This window comes from Hemicordylus capensis, chromosome 3 (assembly GCF_027244095.1).
Source record: "Hemicordylus capensis ecotype Gifberg chromosome 3, rHemCap1.1.pri, whole genome shotgun sequence".
NCBI classification, from domain to species: domain Eukaryota; kingdom Metazoa; phylum Chordata; class Lepidosauria; order Squamata; family Cordylidae; genus Hemicordylus; species Hemicordylus capensis.
In genome coordinates this window covers 169,671,441-169,693,387 of record NC_069659.1, presented here as the reverse complement: position 1 = coordinate 169,693,387, position 21,947 = coordinate 169,671,441, and the positions used below count along the sequence as shown (strand labels likewise).

The following is a 21,947-nucleotide window of genomic DNA, read 5'->3' as shown; positions in this document are numbered from 1 at the left end:
CCGCCCCTTCTCCCGCTTAAGTGCAAAAGGCTTGCTAGAGCCTTTTGCGCATGTGCACGTTGGAGAGACGTGAAGCTCGCGCGCAACATGTGCGTGCGCAAAAGGCTCCGGCAAGCCTTTTGCACTTAAGTGGGAGAAGGGGCGGCAGGGAGGTATCCTGCCGCCCCAATTACTACAAAGAATACGCGTGCTGAAGGGGGGAAAGCGGCGGGAGGGGTAAGTAAACCCTCCCCTGCCCTTAAAGGAACGCACCCCACAGTGCCGGACCGTAGCTCTGCGGTTCCATGCACAACCCTATGTACAACAGATTAATTAACACTATGCATGATATTTCTACAGAACAACCCATATTAAGTTGGAGCGTTTAGAAAATATGCTTCCTATTCTTTCATTTTCTGATAAAATTAGATTTAGTTCACAATTCTGCCTGAACAAATTCTGTCCATAGTAAAATGTCTCTTATTATACTGAGTTCCTGAAATATAAACAGACTATAAAAAAAATTATGACAGCTGAGGGAGTATGACAGAGGTTTGTGTAATTAGTTGCCTTTGCATGGATGTGAAAAGGAATTTCAGATTTTAGTTTTGTATTGACTTGCAAAAGCTAAAGAACACTATACAAGTAAAGAATTTATGCAGAATTAGTCCTTATTATTTTATCCCTCCCCTTTCCCAAGCAGCCCAATTATACCAACCACCAATTGCATCATTGAGTTTAACAGAAATCTTTGCTTCCCATGTACAGACTTGCATTGCGTTACATAAACCAGCTTTAAGATCTGTTTATTTATGGAGCTTTGACAGATGTAAAATGTTTGCATGCAGTACAGCAAAGAATATTGGTTTGGAACCAGTTGGCAGAAATAATGTTCCTCATCATGAAAGTATGGTTCATTTGCTGCCAAATCCTGAATGTCTTTATGATTTAAAAGAACACTTGTGAAGAAGAATCTTGAAAACAATGCTTTATTTTTATCCCTGTTGGGGAAAACAGGGTGTGGCAAGCTAGTGAATCATCCATGCTTCCTTTATATTTCTTTTCTTAAACTTGTGTGCTTTTTTGTTTTGTATGCTTTAAGGTATTAACTTCTTGCATTATATGTTTTAAAACTGTACTGTTATGCAACTTAAACTGCAAGCATTTGCTTGTGCTTCTCTAAAGTGACTGAAGAAAGTTGTTTCATTGTAGTTCCACTGTCTTATTCCTGTTCCTAAACCTGCTTATTTGAAAGCAAGTTTGATTCAAAACTGTCACCCATGTCAGTGTATTTAGGATTGAGGTGTAATTCTGTCTCATTAGCTTGCTCTAGCTCTCCTTCACAACCCAGCACTCCTCTAAACATGAAGTCCCTTTTCCCACACCCCAATATACTATTGAGAAGCATGTGAACTTTAAGCCAAATCACTAGATCTGGATGCTTAGAAAATATTTTCAGTAGACCATCTTCAACCTTTGCAGAGCTGGAACATGATCTTTAAACCCAACCTGCAGAATGAAACCCGCTTTTAATTTTTGGCCATTGTCAGTCCTGTCCCTCTCCCTCCCTCCCTCCCTCCCCACCACCCCGGTGGGTATCAATAACAGAACAGCTAGGGGAAATGCCCAAAAAGGATCTGAAAGAAGAGAGGGATTGTTGACAACCACAAATAATGGCTCGCTAGTGAGCTAAGCCCAAATTTGTGCGTTCCTGCCTAAGGACAATACAGTGCACCTCTTCTCATGAGCAGTGAGTAGGGCTAGGGGGCGGGCTGTGGAGAAGGCTGGTTAAACATACCTTCCCCGCAGACGAGCCGTTCTTTCTTGGACAGGCAGATCGTCCACCCAGACAAGCACCAGCTCCTGCTGGTAGCTCCAATGGATGGGGTGCCGGGGCACTTTGCTGCTCCTCGGAGCTCCAATAATGCACCATGCACATGCACGTGTGTGGTGCATTATGGGGATCCCCCTCCCCTCCCTGAGTCTGTCAGCCGTGGCTGGCACATGATCAGATAAATGGGGTTAGGATAGCGCTCACTCTCCTAACCCCATTTAGAAGGGTGGCTCTACAAGCGGGTTTGCCACCATGATGTTGCCAGGATTGGGCATGATTACAGCAGTTCACACACACATGCAAAACTGGGCTGGGTTCCCTTAGCCTGGTTTTGCATGTGCATGCAAATAGCCTGAATATGTGCTTGCTGTTTTTACAGCTAGAGATAGGGGTGAATCTGTCTCTAGTGGATTCCCCTTTTCAAAGGTAGCCAAAACTCCTCCTTGGAATGTCTTCAGGGTTGCATGTTGTATACTGCCAAAGGCCATTTCACACATTATGTAGTATAGGTTTTCCACTGTTTGCTGAGCATTCTTGTGTCATATGTTTCCAAACACCGGTTTGTGGCATTCACACTTTATATTTTTAGCTGCACACTTAAACATACAATGTGTGAATCAGTCCTTTCTAGATTAAGGAGCTGATTAGCGCTCTCTCTCTCTCTCTCTCTCTCTCTCTCTCTCTGAAGCAACCTCATGTGTACATATTTTATGGTAGATTTTATTAAAGCACACACAAATGGACGCATATGAATCAGCCCCATCACAATGGAAAGAGTGCTGTTTCCCCGTTGTATCCCACTCACTATTTAGAAATCCCTGGATTATTATTTTTAAGTGTTTGCTTCTCTTTCCAGTTGCAGCTGCTCTCTGGTCTTGCTTTTGGATGTATCTTTTACATTATTATTTGGCAAATGAACATACATCATTTGTTCAGTTAAAGAAAGTTTTTTTAAAAAACAGGACTAACCATACATTTTTATGTTATCCATAAAATATTTTCTCCTGAGAAATGGAGAACTCATTTTTTTAAATGTTATGGACCATTGTTAGGAAATTGTTAGGACGTTTCTCCTCATGAAACAGTGTTTAAAAGCCAGTACTACATCCTCCTTTGATTAATTATAGATAAAGCAGGAGAATCTGACTCTTCCACCAACTGTAACCATCACAAATCTCATTGCTTTTAGCTTTTCTGTCATAGGCCAGGGATGTCCATAGAAGAGTCAATGGGTTGGTGAGAGAGAGAAAGAGAAGAAAAGAAAGCTAAAGAAAGGAGGCACACCTGTTGGTTCCTTGAAGACAGGAAGGTCCCGTGTAAAGGCAGGATAGAGCCTGGCCAGATTTAATTACAGTCATAGGTTAGACCCTAAACTACATCATATGACTTTTTTTTTTACATACCCTGACAAGCTACTCCAGAAGATTAGCAGGACTGTCCATAGTGATATCCTACACAGGACAAGGGGTTGCATCCAGAAGGGGAAATCATCACAGTCTCTATGTAGAAATACTTTAGAGGCATGCAAAGGCCTCTTTGTATCCCAGCTATGGTAGCCACTAGAATACAGCATAGGAGCTTGCCAAACTGCATGTAGAACAAAGAATTTCCAGGTTTTCAAATTGAAAGGGACCCTACCTTCAGCGAACTAGAATCTGATTTGGGAAGCTCAGAAGCAGTTGCTATATTTTCCCAATAATGTTTCCTTCTGCATAGCATTAGGAAGGAATCAGTGCTATCCCATTCTGTTCCTCCTAATGGCACTACTGGTATATTGCCACAATTATATGCAACTATCTCTGCATGCTCTCTTTCAGAGCAGGTAGTTGGTATTAGCTGGGGAACCTGAAGTATGTTTTAGAGGTGAGGCCTGAAGTCAAAGTTCGGGAAGCACAATGCAAATGTATTTTTATGGTGATTGTTATATCTGTTACACTTTTCCTCCACAAGGTTATATATTCAATTAAAGCAAAAAAACAAAAACACGATTTGGTTTACAAGATAATTATGGGTGTGGCCACTCCAAATGAACTCCAAAAAGCAAAGAGATTTGATGGCCTTTGATGTTCATGCCATGGAGGCTTGATACCTGATGTCCAGTCTAAGATGATGATCTAGCTTACAAAATCATAACCATGAAAACACAATTTGGCTAATGATCCAATCTGGTACCTGCATGGTGACAGCATTCATTACATGCTCAGAGGCACATGTTACCAGATTCTTCCTCAACATTGCTATCATACTAATCTGCAGGTTTTTCTATTGCCATCACTCTATTCGGGGCAGTGCTCGGAGCAGGGCCATTGGCACTCAGGGCAGGGCCAGTAGCACATGGAGTGGGGTCATTACTTCAGTTCTGGCTGTCATTCTACTGAAGTACAGGCAGAATATCAACAGCTTGCACCTCATATGCTAGCCAGAGTTGTGCCTGTTATGTGTCTACCTGTCATACAATTGTTAAATGGGCCCTCTGGCCCTTACAGGAAACTCAGCGGCCTTTCCCCCTTATGAGGATCAAGGTTGGAAGGTGGTACAAGCCATCCAGGAGCAATTAGGCCTACCAGTTCTGAGGTAAAATGAACAAAACAGAAGCAGCTGGAGGCAAGGCCTGTGTGATTTACCTCAGAGACTTGATTTAAACCATTCAGCTGTAATGGTTAGCCTTTCTAGACATTTCTCCTTCTTCGGAGAAAGTGGGGATAGCTTTCCCCAGCTAGGTGCTTTAGAGGCCCTTTTCACAGCTGTTTCGAGGACAACAAAGGCAGAGGCTGTTTCCTCCCCATTCTCTTCTCTGCCCACTCACTGCCTCCCCTCTCTCCTTTTTTCCACCTTAACATTCTGATTGATCTGAGCATGGGCAAGATTGAGGTTATGTTGGCCCTCTTTATTCTGAATTTGTTGAAATTAAAAACATATTTATTTCAATTAACTCATGAAGACAGACCATCTAAAGACATCTTTCCCAAAAAGACTGAAGGTCCATTCACACATTATATTCAAAACTCAAACAAGGGCTACATACATAGGTACGTAACTTGTACATAGGTATAGTCATTCACATGTTATGTTGAATGCAGGTAAAGAAGTACACTTCCTAACTGTACCATGCATTTGAAGGGCCAGTGTGGTGTAGTGGTTAGAGTGCTGGACTAGGACCGGGGAGACCCGAGTTCAAATCCCCATTCAGCCATGATACTAGCTGGGTGACTCTGGGCCAGTCACTTCTCTCTCAGCCTGACCTACTTCACAGGGTTGTTGAGAGGAGAAACCTAAATATGTAGTACACTGCTCTGGGCTCCTTGGAGGAAGAGCGGGATATAAAATGTAAAAATAAAAATAAATAAAACAAAGGGCCTGTGTCCAGGTTCATTTATTAAAAATTAACACAAACAAGTGTACAGACATCTGTACACTCATACAGCATAATGTCTGAATAAGGCTTGAATCGGTCTGTGCTTCCCTGTTTGAATGCAAAAAATCCCATTATAAAGATAGGGGGAGGGGGGCACCCAACCGTCATCTTGAGGTTTCATGTCTGCTTTTTAACTTTTATTCCGCATAACTTAGCCATTTTTCAACAGATTTGCTAAAAAAAATACCTGGCATACTTGCTGAGCAGGTGATTCTGAGTGAAGAGTGCCCCTTTTATCATTAATAGTGCAAAGGGAAAGCTCTGAGAAACCAGACAATTTTAAGGAGCAGTCAAGTGAAATAACATGATGGAATGCTGTTTTACCTCTACACATAATACACAGGCACTGTTGTGCCTGTGTAGTATGGGAGTTATAGCGTTTTCTGCTTGTAACAACTCTGGGAGCTAGTTTAGGCTGAGAGAAGTAACTACCCCAAAGTCATTCAGTGAGCTTTATGGCTGAGTGGGAATTTGAATCCAAATCTCTCCAGTCCTAGTTCAACACTTGATCCACTGCACCATGCTGGATCTCTTGTTTGGTTTTCTGTAAAGTTCTAATATCAAAGGATGAATTCATATTAGTCAGTTTATTGGCTCCGTCTGTAACTACAGTAAAACCAGTATAGCCAGCCCTGCTCCTCTTCTGAGAGAGAGGGACAGAGTTTTGATTGTATTCTGAGCACCTTCAAAATGCAGCACAACTGTAGGACAATCCTTTGTCTTCCTCCCCAGCTCTCAGCCTGTGTGTGATTCTGGATGCGCAAGAAAAAAAGGCATTCCTACCAGTAGACCATTTCCAGCAGATCAAGGACCTGGTTTGTCTTTTCGCCAGCAGACCGATGCAAAGCACATGCAAAATTCAGAGGTTAATAGGGTTGATGGCATCCTGCAATGCCACAGTTAGTTCCATGCGTCTGCGAATGCGGCCGCTGTGAATTTGCTGCCGCTGTGAATGTGGTACCTCAGAAACGTCCGTCCAAATATAGACAGCCAGACTCCCACTCAGTGGGTGACTACAGATGTGTCCCTGTCAGGATGAGGAGCACACTGTGCCGAGCATCAGTTGCAGGGGGTGTGGACGGCGCATCAGCATTGCCACACATCAATTATTTGGAGCTGTTGGCTGTGTTCATGGCACTGAAAGCATTCCAGCCATTGCTCCAGAACAGGGTGGTGTAGTTTCAACTCAACAGCACCACAGCCGTTGCATATCTCAACAGGCAAGGGGGTATGATGTCCCATTTTCTCTGTTCCTTGAGTATACAGATTCGGGATTGGTGCATAAACCATGGTGTACATCCTCAAGTTATACACATACGAGGAGTGGACAATGTGTTAGCGGACAACTTCAACCATTCCATTCAGCAATACCAACATCACAAATTGGAGCTCAACAGCATCTACCTCCTGCAAGTGTTCAGTCTATGGGGTCACCCAAGTGTGGACATGTTTGCACAGCAACCAACAGAAAGTGCCCACATTTTTGCTCGTATGCAGGTGTGGACCGCAGAACCTTGGGAGATGCGTTCCAACATGCATGGAACAAGGGACTCTTTTATATGTTTCTGCCTCAGCTGCTGATAAATTGGGTGCTTGTGCAGCTCATACAAGACAACTTGACTTGCATTCTAGTGATGCTGGGTTTTGGGAGGAGTGTTTTAAAGAGGGCATTGCAGTAGGCTTCTGGTCTACTGTGCCCACCACCTTGACTGGAAGCTGGCTAATCACCCATTCCTTATTAATGCAACGGATCACAATCCACATAAACAAGTTGCTCATATAACTGATGATCAGGTAGTGATCCATTGTATTCATAAGACCGACAGATGCCTCCGTAACCAGTAGGGGGGCACACTGCAATGCCCACAAAGTGCAGGGCCACAGCAAGGGAAGTTACATGTCAGTTACCTAGAAATACTAGCAGTATTCTTTGGGATGAAGGTCTTCCTGTTGTTGAAAGGCCAGGTGGTCCAAATACAACTTGACAATACCACAGCCATTGCCTATATCAACCAACAGGGTGGGATGGTGTCGAGGTTCTTCTATGCACTAAGCCTTCAGTTCTGGCACTGGTGCATCCACAACCAGATACATCCGACTGCCATCCATATAAAGGGGACAGACAATGTTCTTGCGGATGACCTCAGCAGGTTATTTCCTCAACATCAACAACATGAATGGGAGATCCACGAGAAGATCTTGCAACTACTATTCAGTGCTTGGGCTTACCCCACAATAGACCTCTTTGCAACAGTGCAGAATACCAAATATGAAAGGTTTTGTTCAAAAGCGGGTCATGACCCACACTCTTTGGGCGACACATTTCAGTTAGACTGGACCAGGGAAATACCCTACATGTTTCCTTTGCAACTTTTAATTGGTAGGATCGTGGCCAGACAGTTAGTGAAGCCAGTGTTAGGAATCCTCATAACCCCATGATGTCCCCGCTAGTCCTGGTTTCTATCAGTACTCAAACTGTCTTGCCCCAGGTACCAGGGGCTACCACAACTTCCAGATCTCTTATCACGAGACCAAGGTCTGGTTCTCCATCCAGATGTGGCCAGTCTATGTCTCATACCTCGGAAGACAGGCTTCTAGAGCAGATCTTGTTAAACAAGAGAAAACCTTCCACTTGGTCAAACTACACTAGCAAATGGAAATGGTTCAGAAAATTTGCAGAGACCAAAGGGTTTAGGCCCCAAACCGTGCCACCATAAGACAAATCCTACTTTACTTAACCTCACTGAAATCCAATGGTTTACAAATGTGTCCATTAAGGTGCACTTAGCTGCCTTATTCTCCAGACACCCAGGTTGGGATGGGAAATCCCTTTTCATGCACCCAAGCTTTAAGGGATACTATCTCCCCAGTGAAGCATATCACTTGTGCTGTTGGCCTTGATGTTAGAGGCCTTCGAGCCCATGAGCACCACATCCCTTAAATGGGTAACTTTGAAAACTGCTTTTCTCATAGCTATCACCACAGCATGCAGGGTGAGTGAGTTAACTGCACTAAGGATAGACACACCATTGACTAAGTTTTACCTGGACAAGGTGGCCATGCGTATGGACCATGGGTTCCTTCCTAACATTCTCTCGGACTTCCACTTAAACCAAGACATTATCTTACCCACCTTTTTCAGAGATCCCCTCCACTCCTCTGGAAAAAGCTATGCATACATTAATCATGCAAAGATTTCTCTTGCATTACTTGAAAAGTACTAAGCTGTTCAGACTTACTAAATGTTTATGTGTATCTTACAAAGGGAAGGATAAAGGGGACTGTGTTTCAAGGCAACGCCTTTCCCACTGGCTAGTAGAACTGATATTATTAGCATACAAAATCCAAAAGGTGGAGCCCCAAAGTACATCAGGGCTCAGTCTACAAGGACCTATGCTGCTTCAGCGGCCCACTTGTCAGGTATAACCGTTAATGACATCTGCAAGGCGGCAACTTGGTCTATGGAGTTGCCCTTTGTGAGACATTATGCCATTGACCTTCACTTGGCAGCAGAGGCTAACTTTGAGAGGAGCGTGTTAAAAAGGGCTACAATAGCTACTGCACCCTCCACCTTGGGCAGCTGGCTAAACACCCATTCTTATGGATTCCACCGGATCACGAGCCAGATGAACAGGTTGCTCACTTGTAATTATTGATTTAGTAGTGATCCATTGCAGTCCATAAGACCTTCCCTGCTGTCCCCATTGCAGTAGCATTTAATTGTCTTTAAAAAAACACCAAAAAACCCCCACACCCCACTATGGAACTCACCTCATTGTCATACCGAGGATAATCATCTATGCGGCGGTCATCCAGGGACTGATGAAATGGTGTCCAGCCCGCCTTTTATACCATCCACGCTGAGCACGTGGGGCTGGACTTGGATGTCCAGCCCCACATTGGGCTGGACTTGGTAGGAGCTAGAGCACTCGGCTGCGAGGTCCCTGTGCAGGCACAGAAGCCTTTCTTATGGATTGCAACGGATCACTACCAGATCAATAGTTACAGATGAGCAACCTGTTTCATACCACAAACAGAAGTAGTTTTGCTTGATGAGGGACCCTTCCATCTGTGCATGTGCATGTGCATGCACACACATACACACCCTGACAAATCTGCTCCTAAGAGTCTACAGCTTTCATAGACATTGTTTTTTTCAGGAGAGACGGACTCTAGAGGAATGGGAAGATTTGCAAAAATCACCTGTCCCACTTGTGTGAGCAGAATTTCTTCCGCTTGTGGAAGTACTAGTCTGGATGTTACTGCATTGTAGACAAGTGGAAGCTTAATGTACAGAAAAAATATACTTCTGAGTACAGAAAACCTGTTGTTTTTATGCCCTGCTTGGTGAGATTCCAGAAGCTGGAAACAAAATGCTGGTCTAGATGAACATAGATCTGATCCTGCAAGGCAATCCATTTGTTAGGATTACATATATGACATTGATGAGCTAGAAACTTGCAGACAAAAATTGGTCTGGTTCATATAAGTTGGTATGTTAAATGAAGCCTTTCTCCATATCTTGGGCCTTGTTGCCCATTTGGCTTCCTGGTCCACAGTCCTATTGCATTTCCTTTTTTACCCTAGAACCTATGTGAGTTTTTTCCACCCACCCCATTCACCAGTCTTTTCTTCTGTTTCCAGACCAGGGATCTACATAGCCAGCCGTCATTTGTGGCCGCCACCAATCCCCTCTTGTCCTCAAATCCTTTTCTGGCAGGGGTCATAGAGAAGTGGATCTTCTGTCATTTGAACTGGGATAAGGAGATGTAAGAAACAGTGGGAGCCCACTCCTACTGCTCAGAAAGGATTCCTAATGTTTCTTATTTTCTCAGAAATGATAGTGGAACTGAGACCTCTGGAGACGAGAACTGTGCAGTGCTGCATGTCCCACTTCTCAGAAGGCTGTGGCACTCGCTAATGGCTAGTGGATTTGTGCATGCCTGACCCTGATAGTTCTGCCACTTCTCTTCCTGCCCAGCCACTTACTTGTCCTCCTCAGGTTTTTGCTTATCAGTCCACTGCTAACTTTGTCCACCATTCTTATGGGCCTGCTCCGACTAGCTCTAAGGTTCTCTTCCCTCTCAGCTTCCTAGCTCTCAAATTCTCTGTCTACCTAGCAACTCTAATCATATAACTTCTCCCATCTCTGAACCCTGTTTGGTTGTTCTCTTACTCATGCTTGCATAGTTGTACAATACTGTCTTAACAAATTCTGTTACTGACACTTCACACTGAGTGGTTGGAATGTTTAGCATTCTGCAATATTTCATCAGTGCAAGTGTTGAAGGACTCATAGGCATCAACTCTTTGGGGGTGGGCAGCATGTTATTTAAGTTATTTTAAGTGTGAAAATAAGCATTATGACTCAACACTGTACCATTTTATATATGTATTTATATCTACTCTGGAGAGAATCTATCTATGTGGTCGCTAAGAGTCGACACTGACTTATATCTATGTAAACCACTTTGGAAACTTGTGTTGAAAAGCAGTATATAAATATTCATTGTATTTGTACTGTACAGTAGATGTAACAGACATGCTCATATACATGCATATCCAAGTAGATTGTTGCAAGTATGCCAGAGTTTGGGCTTGGTTACCATTTCGAGGCTTTGTTTGTTTTTTTGGTTTTTGTTTTGTTTCTGTTTGCCTTTACAGTTGTGATCCCTTCTTGGAACAGAGATTAGGAGAGCTGTTTGATAACTGTAACTGCATGCCTTGAGCCCTTGGGATGGGATAAAGTATAAACTTAAAGATGTTCTAAATTGCAGCTTTCTTTACTTGAAGGTTCTAATGTGATATTGTAGATTGACCAGTACATGTAGGAACACAAATGAACAAAAACTGCCTTGAAGTTTTAATACTAACGTTAACATACACATTTATATTTAGAGAGAGTTGATTAGTGTACCTTAAGAAGAGTATCTGACTATGGATATAAGGTTTAAATAAAACATCGAGTTTCATTCTCCATCTATCTTTTCCCTTTCCTCCTCAAAGTATATGCATCTAAACAAATTAATTCTCATTGGCCATCAGTTAAGACAAACTGTATTTGTACCATAACTTACTTGTGAGAACATACTTGAGACTAAAAAGAATGTTACCTATGAAATATTTTTACATTTCAGACATTTGCGAGAAGCAAGAGATAATGCAGTGACTGAAAAGGAGAGATCTGTTGCTGCTGAAAAAGATGCTTTTGCAAAATATGAGCAGCTTTTAGGACAGTAAGTACTTCAGTCTTCCTTTTCTTTTCTCATATATTGAAGAAGAGGGAAGATTTAAACTTTTGTACAAGTGAAGTTGAGATTGGTTTTTAAAAAGCAATCAACAGCTGGCACAGATTTCAACATTTGCCACTGCACTTTACAATTTTGTCTGTTCTTCCACCCTGTTTTGAATTTTGATAAGCTGAAAGAACAAGTAAAAATTAGGGTGTGCATGAATTGCAGTTCACAGCACAATTTGAAACATATCCCTGGCTCCTTTAAGCAGAGTAGAAGAGGTGCATACCTGCTGCTCTTGCACGATGCCAGCCCGCACATGGCTGCTGCGCTTGTGTGGAGGCTATGTGTGTGCCAGTGTTACACACAAGCAGCTGGGGAGAGCGCCACCGGCGCATGGTGATAGCTGGGGCGGGAGGAACACCACCGATACAGCTATGCACCTGATCTCTGTTTTAAAGGTGCCAGGAATGTGTTTCGAATCGGGCTGTGAATCACCATGCACATCTGGCATACAAATTGTGATTGGTGGAGAGCTAGAAACACCAACTTTAAACAACAACTGTTCTAAAACATAGTGGGGGAAAACCTAATCATCCCAGCAAAAATTTACCTGAACTATACTGTGATAGTTTTCTGTATTGACATCTTGAATACATTAGCAGAGATTAGAGATTTCCTTTGGTACCCATGCCGGGTTTTATAAAACGTTGAGTTAGTTGGCAGTATGGAACATTTCACATTACAACTGTTAATTTGTATCCATAACAACCTTTTGTAGATAGTTAACTGCTGACTTTATCTCTTTTTATTTAGTTGCTCTGCTTTGTGGCTGCCTATTCTTAGTCTCTCAAAAACTCTTCTCACTCTGTATTCCAGCTGGAAATTATTATAAGACAGAAAGGCAGAACATGGCTATTGGTACATTCATGAAGTGATATTAGTGTTAAAATAGAATCTGTAGTACAGTTTTAGAAACAGAACAGCAGTAGGGCTATTGGATATCTAGTCACAGAAGAATTTGGAAAGGCAGTCTTGGCTTTATGGTTTTCATACTTGTCAAGAGCTTTTAAGTGGCAACGTAAAGTACAACAGTTTTCATTAGCAACAGACATCACTTGGTTTTGGATGAGAATGTAAATAATTTCTGAAACTTCTTGACAGATATGTATGTTTTGTGTTTATGTAAAAAGTTTAAAAATAATTTTAAAAATGATCATATACATGTGTCTGACTATCTAGTAGGATGCAACATCCTGTCTGTGTTGACTTTTCTTGAAAATATGACAATAAACAGTATAAACTAAGGATTAGAACGCAGCCACAGAATTGGGTTAAAAATGTAATATAACATATTAGCAAACTGTGCCCCCTAGCTGTTTACTTGAAATCAGCATCACAGTGAAAATTGCTTGAAGCAGGATTTAACATGTAAGCAAATGGGACTGTTCGGGAATCTTAAGTTAATCAATATGTTCTTGATTGTAAAATAGTTGCTGTAGTAGAACCACCTAATGGCGCAGCGGAGAAATGGCTTAACTACCAAGCCAGAGGTTGCTGGTTCAAATCCCCGCTGGTATGTTTCCCAGACTATGGGAAACACCTCTATCGGGCGATATAGGAAGATGCTGAAAGGCATCATCTCATACTGCGCAGGAGATGGCAATGGTCAACCCCTCCTGTATTCTACAAAAGACAACCACAGGGCTCTGTTGGCACCAGGAGTTGACACGGACTTGATGGCACACTTTACCTTTAGTAATTTTACCATTCAGTAAAATGCTTTTGTAAGTTTATTTTATTGCCGACTTTGATTAAATGCATCCCCTTTTATGATACCAGCACTGAAAATTCATTTACAACATGAGCCTTGTGTGGAGGAAATTAGTTTGTAAACTATTATGAAAGTGACAAATTAATAATAATAATAATAATAATAATAATAATAATAATAATAATAATAATAATAAATAATTCTATTTCTATAGCGCCCTTCCAAAAATGGCTCAGGGCGGTTTACAAAGAGAAATAACAAACAAATAAGATGGATCCCTGTCCCCAAAGGGCTTACAATCTAAAAAGAAACACAAGACAGACACCAGCAACCGTCACTGGAGGTACTGTGCTGGGGGTGGATAGAGCCAGTTACTCTCCCCCTGCTAAATAAAGAGAATCACCACAGTAAAAGGTGCCTCTTTGCCCAGTTAGCAGGGGTCTTATCATATTGTATGTGTTGTTTCTTTAAACACAAGTGGTTTGGGAATATTTTCTGCATATAATACTTCCCAAATTGTATTGTGTTATATTCAAACAAACCAATCTGCTCATGATGGCACCTTCAGCAAAAGGAAGAGAGTTGTATTCATGTAAGGAAGTAATCCTTGCATGAGTACAGCTGTCCATCCATTTGGGCTACTGTAAGCACTGTGGTATGTTTCAGTCCAGCACATCATTGTGAAATATATTTATTTTTTAAAAAATGTTTTTTAAAATGACTTGAATTCCTATCTATGTCACATGCTCTAGAGACATGAGGTGGCATTCTTGTTAGTGTTCCATCGCTTGAAGTTAGTGTTCCATCGCTTGAACAGAAGGTTCATGGAGCACTTGTCTAGATGCTACCTATGGTGCAGATAGTGGAAATTGAGTAGTATTAAGTTATGTATTAGTATCTTGTTGCAGCAAGCACTACTAGTTCCCCCCCATTTTATATTGTATTTAAATATGATAGATAAATAAATAAACATCAGACTTAAAATGAAACAAAGTGACAAGTTTGTTGTAACAAGGTAGAAGGAAAGTCCACAATTTTGAGATTGCCATCTGCCTTGAGTAATTTGCGGTAGCTTGTTTAGAAGCTAATATAACTCCACAGCCTACAGAATGTTGCATCTATTCAATGAAGCAGCCTTCATTTTTTCCTTCTCTCCTGAGTAATTTTGAACAGTTGAGCTTGAGTAATACAAGCAGGAGTGATTTCTAGTCTAGTTCTCATAATAAAATGTTTGTCCACATGAACAATCCTCAACATTCCTGTGGGTGTACCTACACATGCATGCACACACAAATGCAATGTGTGAACTGAGCCCTCGTAATCCAGCTGCCTTAGTCATGGGAATTGCTACTATTTCCATCATCCATCTAGTACACATGTTACTTATTCATTTGAGTAAAAAGGAATAGAATGGGAGGATGAAAACATCGTATTCTCTTGTCCATCAAAATTGGCCTGTGAAATGTGAGGACGGAAGGGGGAAGAAGGGGAATGAAGAGTTAAAATACTGTAAGCTACACCTTGAACTGACAGAATAGGGCGGGATATACATTTAAATAAACAACATTTTTCTATATGAGCAACTACCTGGGATGTTTGGAAAGGATCATATAGACAAAATGTGTATTGCCTCTAGTTTCCGATGTTGGTATAATCTGAAACTTGCAAATATATTTACTTATACAAAGTATATGGAATGTTGCCCAGCCTGAATAGCAGTTAAGAAATGCCTCTGGCAAATCTTGTGATGAAGAGTATAACTAACACCCAATTTTCAAGTCAAGTGCAATTATTATAACTTTATTTTCACTGTTGGCTGGTAACTGAGTTTCTTAGTCCTATTGCTGTTTATAAAATATAAACAAAAGTAATACTATATATAAAATAGTAATGCTTTTGCGCATTCTAACACTAAAGCAAAGATGTAAGAATCTGCTGTTTCAACTGTATAGCCAGCTCTCCCCCCACCCCACTTTTTTCACCTTTCCCCTTTTTGGTATGAAGCAACTAATTGCTTACAACAGCTTGCAAAGCTGTTTTCCTGTTCCATTTATGCAATTGCAGAAGTTATTGCCAAGGGTGAATTCTAAGTGCCAGGTAGGAAAAAAACTTATGTTAGCCGTGTAAAGCAAATACTTATTAAGAAAATAATGTTTCCTAGCCTATAAGTTTTAATAGGAAGCTTACCAACTCAAATGTACACTGCGACTGGTAGTCACTTTTATTTTGATACAGTATTAGAAGCTAGGCAGTAATATATGCATTGTGATGCCCAATGAGACTGGACTTCAGGATTCTTGGAAGGCTCAATAAGGTCATTCCCTCATTCCGCCATGCGGAGGCAGCTGATTCTGAGGCAGTTGCGCCAGATAGTACGTTGGTTGGGAGAAATTCTTTAATGCCTGACCCAGCACTAGCACAAGAGAGGCTGGGTGGGTTCAAGGAACGCCAGGAGGGTCCGAGGGGAGACTCACTGGGGAGGCTGGGGGAAAGCACGGGGCGGTCTGGGGATTCTAGTTCCTCCCGGAGCTTTTTCCATGGACATAACAATAGGGGCTTCTAGATTATGGAGAAGTCCCCAGGCATCCCTGTTCCCACCCGGCACTAACACTGGTTGCACATGAATGGGAGACTAGAAGTGTGAGCACTGGGAAATATTCCCCTCGGGATGGAGCCGCTCTGGGAAGAGCAGAAGGTTCCAAGTTCCCTCTCTGGCATCTCCAAGATAGGGCTGAGAGAGATTCCTGCTTGCAACCTTGGAGAAGCCGCTGCCGGTCTGTGAAGACAATATTGAGCTAGATAGACCAATGGTCTGACTCAGTATATGGCAGCTTCTTATGTTCCTATGTTCCTAGCTGTGCCACTGAGGCACCAACAGGAGCCATGCGGCTCCTGGCAGTTCTCATGGGCAGCCAAGCCCTGTCTTGGCTGCTTGTGAGAACAGCCTCAACGTGTCTTGTCCTGAACCTTACAGTTGCAAGTCCATACATGGTTAGAAGGCAATGCCATGCAGGTTGTTCTACCTTTGCAATATTATAATGTGGTATCTGGCTTCTTGTCTGGAAGATATGATGTTCAGTCTTACTAATAAGAGATGCACAGTATGTCCAAGCCCCTAAGGGGAGACCTCCTTTTGAGGACTCCAGCCAGCCTTGAACAGGAATTGATATTTAGGTCTTGGGGAGAGGGGAGCTACAGATGGGAGAAGGAGAAGAACACCTTTTTCCTCATCCTTTTCCTTGAGGTGCTGTAGAGCACCTGAGGATTAGTTTCAGGTATTGCTGTATAGTGGTGGGGAAGGTAGATTCTGGAGAGTAGGCAAGGGAAAAGGAGTGGGGGAAGTGTCTTGTGGTTTTTTCCTTTCCTCTTGAAACATCCCCATGTTGTACAGTTAGGGGAGGTGTTGTTATGTTGTTTGTTTTACTTCATGGTGCACATTCCACCTGCTACCCCAGGATATTTGTTGTTAGGGGTTTACATTTTACATTTACATTCATATCCTGCTCTTCCTCTGAGGAGCAAAAAGCGGTGTACATGATTACTTTTATCCCCACAACAATCCTGTGAAGTAGGTTAGGCTGAGAGATATGTGGCCCAGAGTCACCCAGTGAGTTTCATGGTTGAATGGGGATTCAAACTCAGTTCTTCCCTGTCCTAGTCCAACACTCTAACCTCTACGCTATGCTGGTTTAAGAATGCTCACTTCTTCTTGCCTTCTGCCCTCCATTTTTATTTTTGTTTTTGTTTTAAGCTTACTGATGTTTTGTAGGTCTTGGAAACCCCCAGGCCACTTTTGTTTTCGGTTTCTTTAAAAAAATTTTTTTTAATTGGTTTGCAAACTTCTGTCTACCTAATATGTAGAATCCACCATTTTATATTTGCATGGCCCTGTTTCACTTCCAAACTGACAGGCACTCAAGCACCTGCACTGAATATTGGAAGGAATGATGCAGAGCTCTATCTATCTATCTATCTATCTATCTATCTATCTATCTATCTATCTATCTATCTATCTATCTATTTATTTATAAAATTTATTGCCCGCCTGACTTCCTTAGACTTGAGACGGTTTACATAAATTAAAACAATGTGGGGGGGGGGAAGAGAGGGGAAAGAATCCCCCCCATTTCCCCCAAAGGGTACAGGTGATCCAGAATAATGCTGCCGGATGGAATTCTGCCGATGCAGTGAAAGCGGAGAAATACGCAGACTTCATCACTCTAACTGCCACAGTATACTCCTGGACATAAGAATGCAGCTGTGTTTGATCGTTCTAGGCATCTTTTGCCCTGTTTCATGCCCCTTAGCTCCTCTGAAAACCAAGGAGCACGAGACCTACAGACTTTAAAAGGCCACTTAGGAGCATTTTCATCCAGCGCCCTCTTGGCCTCGATATTCCAAGCCTCAAATGAGCTGTGCTGGGAAATTCCCCAAGCACCCTCTGGAACCCAACTGGATTCATTAAGTGCCTGGGGAGGACTGATAAATTGGTTCCATCGCCCCTGCGAAGTACAGGAGCCACAGTGATATGCAAACATACCAGGAAGTGATCCGACCATGGCAAGGGTGAGATGACTACATCCCCCATCCTCAGATCACGTCACCACTGCTTCGAGGCGAAGACAAGATCCAGTGTGCGGCCGCCAGTGTGAGTCGGGCCCGAGATTAATAGGAGGCGACGAACTCCTGAGCAATCACCCAGGGCAGGTAGGTTGAAATCTCCCAAGACTAAAAGTCTAGGGAAATCAACCACGAGCCCAGCTACAAGGTCAAGGTGCTCAGGGAGGACCGCTGATGGGCAGCAGGGCAGCCGGTACACCAACAGCAGCCCTATCTTGTTGCATAGGCCCAAACCCACAAACAGGCACTCACGACCTGTCACCCTCAGAGCAGAGCCCCTGAATGCTGCAAGATTATCTCTAACAGTCACTGCGACTTCGCCTCTCTGGCCATGGTCTTAGGGCTGGTGAAGCACCCGGAAACCTGGTGGGCATATCTTGGACAGGGCAACATCCCCATCTGTGCCCAACCAGGTCTTCGTAATGCAAAGCAGGTCAGCCCTATACTCCAATACCATATCATGAATGGAGGCGGTCTTATTACTGACTGGAAAACTATAATAGCATGGAAATTGTCTATAAGAATATATGTGGAGCAATAAAAGACGCTGATCCTGATTCATTTCAGGTCACCATAACTTGTGGGAAGTGTAGCAACATCAGGATGCCATATATTAGCTGTTGTCTTGGAAGAGTGAACCTACTTTCCCCCCCCCCCCCCTTTGGCATAACGGTTTTCCTTGGATAACCACTGTGGAAAATGTCTTCACAAACAAGACTGTCCCTGCCTCACTTTGTGGGCTTCTTGCCCTTGCCATTAAGGGAAACTGGCTTGAGAAATTTCCCCTGTAAGTACTAGATCTAGTACTCCTTTGACATCAGAGCAAAGACATCTGCTCAGTTGTCTTCCTCATTCTAGCACTGGCCCCACCAGCCAGTTCTCCAGAATAATTTAATTTGCCCAGCAATGTTCCTCTACCTGGTACAAGCTGTACCAGGCCTAACAGAAACTGAAACAGAAGTCCTCTGTTCAATATGGAATTTGAGCAGTAAGCCATAAATAAAAAAGGGGCCATAAAACAGTGAATCCTGAGAACTTCTATTCATAGATCATTGCCTGCCTCTGGTATTGCATCTTTTAGAAAACATTTGTTCATTGCATTACTCATAACAGAATTTCACTCCAGTTATATATGCTTTAATTTTTAAGGAAAGTCCACTGATTTCAGTGGAGCTTACTTCCAAGTAAATGTAAATTGAGGATTGCAGCCTAAATTGTCCATCTTTTTAATTCTTTCGAGTGTTTATCATTGCTAACACCATTCCTGTAACATGGAATTGATCTTCACAGTTTGTAGTGGTTCTGTTCCCCATTAGACATGCTCCGGGTTAATCTTCTGAAGGTCTATTAAACTTATTTTGCCTTTTGTGTTAATATACTATAATTGGTTTAAATAATATTTTTAAAATGTTCTCTTGCTTTGGACATGTTACTGACTTGTATTGGCTGACATCCTGACTACCGTGCTGTGTGTGTTTCTAACAGTGACACACGCTGGAGTGCCTCCCACACTTCCGCAGTAGAGGTGGCTGTACTGTACAAGAGCGCACATACTTTCAAAGCTTCCCCTGTGCTCCAGAAGCATGGCGGTCAGGGGAGCTCTGAAAGTATTTGCACTCTTGCCCAAGGGGAGCCATGCGTCAGAAGCTTGAGGACTCTACCACAAAGGCTACCGCTGTATGCATGCTGATATTAGAAGCACACGTGCAGTGGTCGCCAGGATGTCAGCTACTGATCTTATGTTAAGCAAAACCTTGGCAATCCAGACGATGCTAAATGAAAAGTTTGGCAGATTTCTAATAATTTGAAAACCAAAAGTTACAACCATAAGGTCTGTTTTATAATGACACTTTAGATCTTTCTGAATAAAATCATTGGCGAAACAGACATATTTTCCAGAATAATTTTAAATCTGATGTTTACTGGAACGGAAGTTCCATGAATTACTGCCAGTGAAGCGTGAGTATGTTTCTCCCACTTGTAAATGAGCTCTTATTTCCTACAGTACATATTCTGCCACCACAATGACTCATTTTCTACATGTTTCAGTTTAACTCCTAAAACATTTTAAACCTTGGCAGCAATATGTGGATGTTGCACCCTTTTTTAGAAAGGCACAAATTTATCCTGTATTGCAGCAGAAACAGACTTCAATTCCTATTAACACTTCTAGCTTATAAATAGAGATTATAAGTATATGAAAAGGACCATGTATTTGTTGTAAGTGCCTTTTCTGCACAAGGCTTAATGCAGTGGTGCCACAGTTCTGTGTTCTGTGGTCACTGTGCACTGTTATCTCACAGGTAATACATAAAGGTCTTTTATCTATTGGCCTCCCTCAAATATTCTAGACATTGCATTGGTATATTTGCAAATTACTGGTAAAGGACATACATAAGGAAAGCCTGTGAATATAGAAAACATTTTTGCGTGGAAAAAAGTTATTTGGAAAAGCAGCTATTGAGGTTTTGAATGCATTGGCCCTCAGTTCTAAGCAAATCGTAAGGCTCTAAGTAAGCCCTATGATTCTGCACAACTTCATTCCAGTTCAGTGAGCAACACCCAGACTAGTTAGTCGTGACTAAGCACTATTGGAATCAATGAAACCAGTTAGACCTGACTAACTTAAGTCCCATTAATTGCAAAGCAATTTAGCATGACTTAGTCTGGATGTTGCCCAGTTTGTTTAGAATAATATCCTAAGTGGTTTCTATATAAATATGGCTGTGTTTTCTTTTAATGGAGGCTTGTAACTCACTTGGAAACAATGTTAAGTTACATTAAAGTTTACTTTTTAAGTCAAGCTATAAAGCAGTTTTTTAAGTCAGGCTATAAAGCAGCTCGTTTTTTTGGTCATATCCTTATCGGAAAACCCATTTCATTTAAAGGCTCCTGGGTCTGATAGCAGGGTGGATAAAAATCTTTGAGGATTTTTTTTTTTTTTTAACTGCTTAAAATTTTTTGTAGATCAGACTTAAATTGGATTTTTTTAAAAAATGCTGTACTAAGTTGTACTACCTTGCTTCCACACAACTGGGTATTTCCTAGAGTTGCCTCAGGACTCTGAAACGTGTTTCCTAATGAAATTAGAGTTTCCCCCTTCTCTGAATGTTTTTAAGAAGGGCCTGAAAACATACCTGTTTAGTCAGGTTTTTAGTTTATAGTTTTAAAGCTTCATTTTTTTTTTTTTTGCATTTTTATTGCATTTTTGAATTGTTTTAATCATGTTTTAAAGATTTTTAGATTGTGAACTGCCCAGGGACTTTTTTGTACAGGGTGGTATACAAATGTATGAAGTAAAAATTAATTAATTAATTAATTATATTCAAAATTGCGTGTAAAAAATAACAAGGTCATTGACACAATCAAAAACTGTGTTCTGCCCGGGTTTGGGAGCTGTTTGTGATCTCAATTTTTGGTTGGAAGGAAGGAAGGAAGGAAACCTGGGTAGAAATGACAGGTTGTGGCTGCAGCGGGGGTGGGGCTTTGGTCGCGGCTGCAGTGTGGGCAGGGCTTGCCACACACAACCTTAGTGTATTAAATATATAGACAGATTAGGAAACTGTAAGTTTGATGTAGTATGTTTGTAATGAGATTTGATTTTAAGCATTATGAGGTCATTCACACAATCAAAACAACTGTGTTCTACCCGGGTTTGGGAATTGTTTTAATCATGTTTTAAAGATTTTTAGATTGTGAACTGCCCAGGGACTTTTTTGTACAGGGTGGTATACAAATGTATGAAGTAAAAATTAATTAATTAATTAATTATATTCAAAATTGCGTGTAAAAAATAACAAGGTCATTGACACAATCAAAAACTGTGTTCTGCCCGGGTTTGGGAGCTGTTTGTCATCTCAATTTTTGGTTGGAAGGAAGGAAGGAAGGAAACCTGGGTAGAAATGATTGTGTGGAAGGAAGGAAGGTAGACGGAAAAGCAGGTTTTCCTGCTTTTCATAGTTCCCAAACCCGGGTAGAACACAGTTGTTTTGATTGTGTGAATGACCTCATAATGCTTAAAATCAAATCTCATTACAAACATACTACATCAAACTTACAGTTTCCTAATCTGTCTATATATTTAATACACTA

The 21,947-nt window shown here is 41.8% G+C and overlaps 1 protein-coding gene across 4 annotated transcripts in view; it reads left to right on the top strand.

The window, feature by feature from the left end:
• PIBF1 (progesterone immunomodulatory binding factor 1) overlaps positions 1-21,947 on the top strand; it is a 178,423-nt gene that overhangs the window by 70,031 nt on the left and 86,445 nt on the right. For all 4 annotated transcript variants that reach the window (XM_053307224.1, XM_053307225.1, XM_053307227.1 and 1 more), the window contains exon 10: positions 11,366-11,464. In XM_053307224.1, coding sequence (XP_053163199.1) covers positions 11,366-11,464 — 99 coding nt within the window. The remainder of the gene's footprint in view (positions 1-11,365; positions 11,465-21,947) is intronic.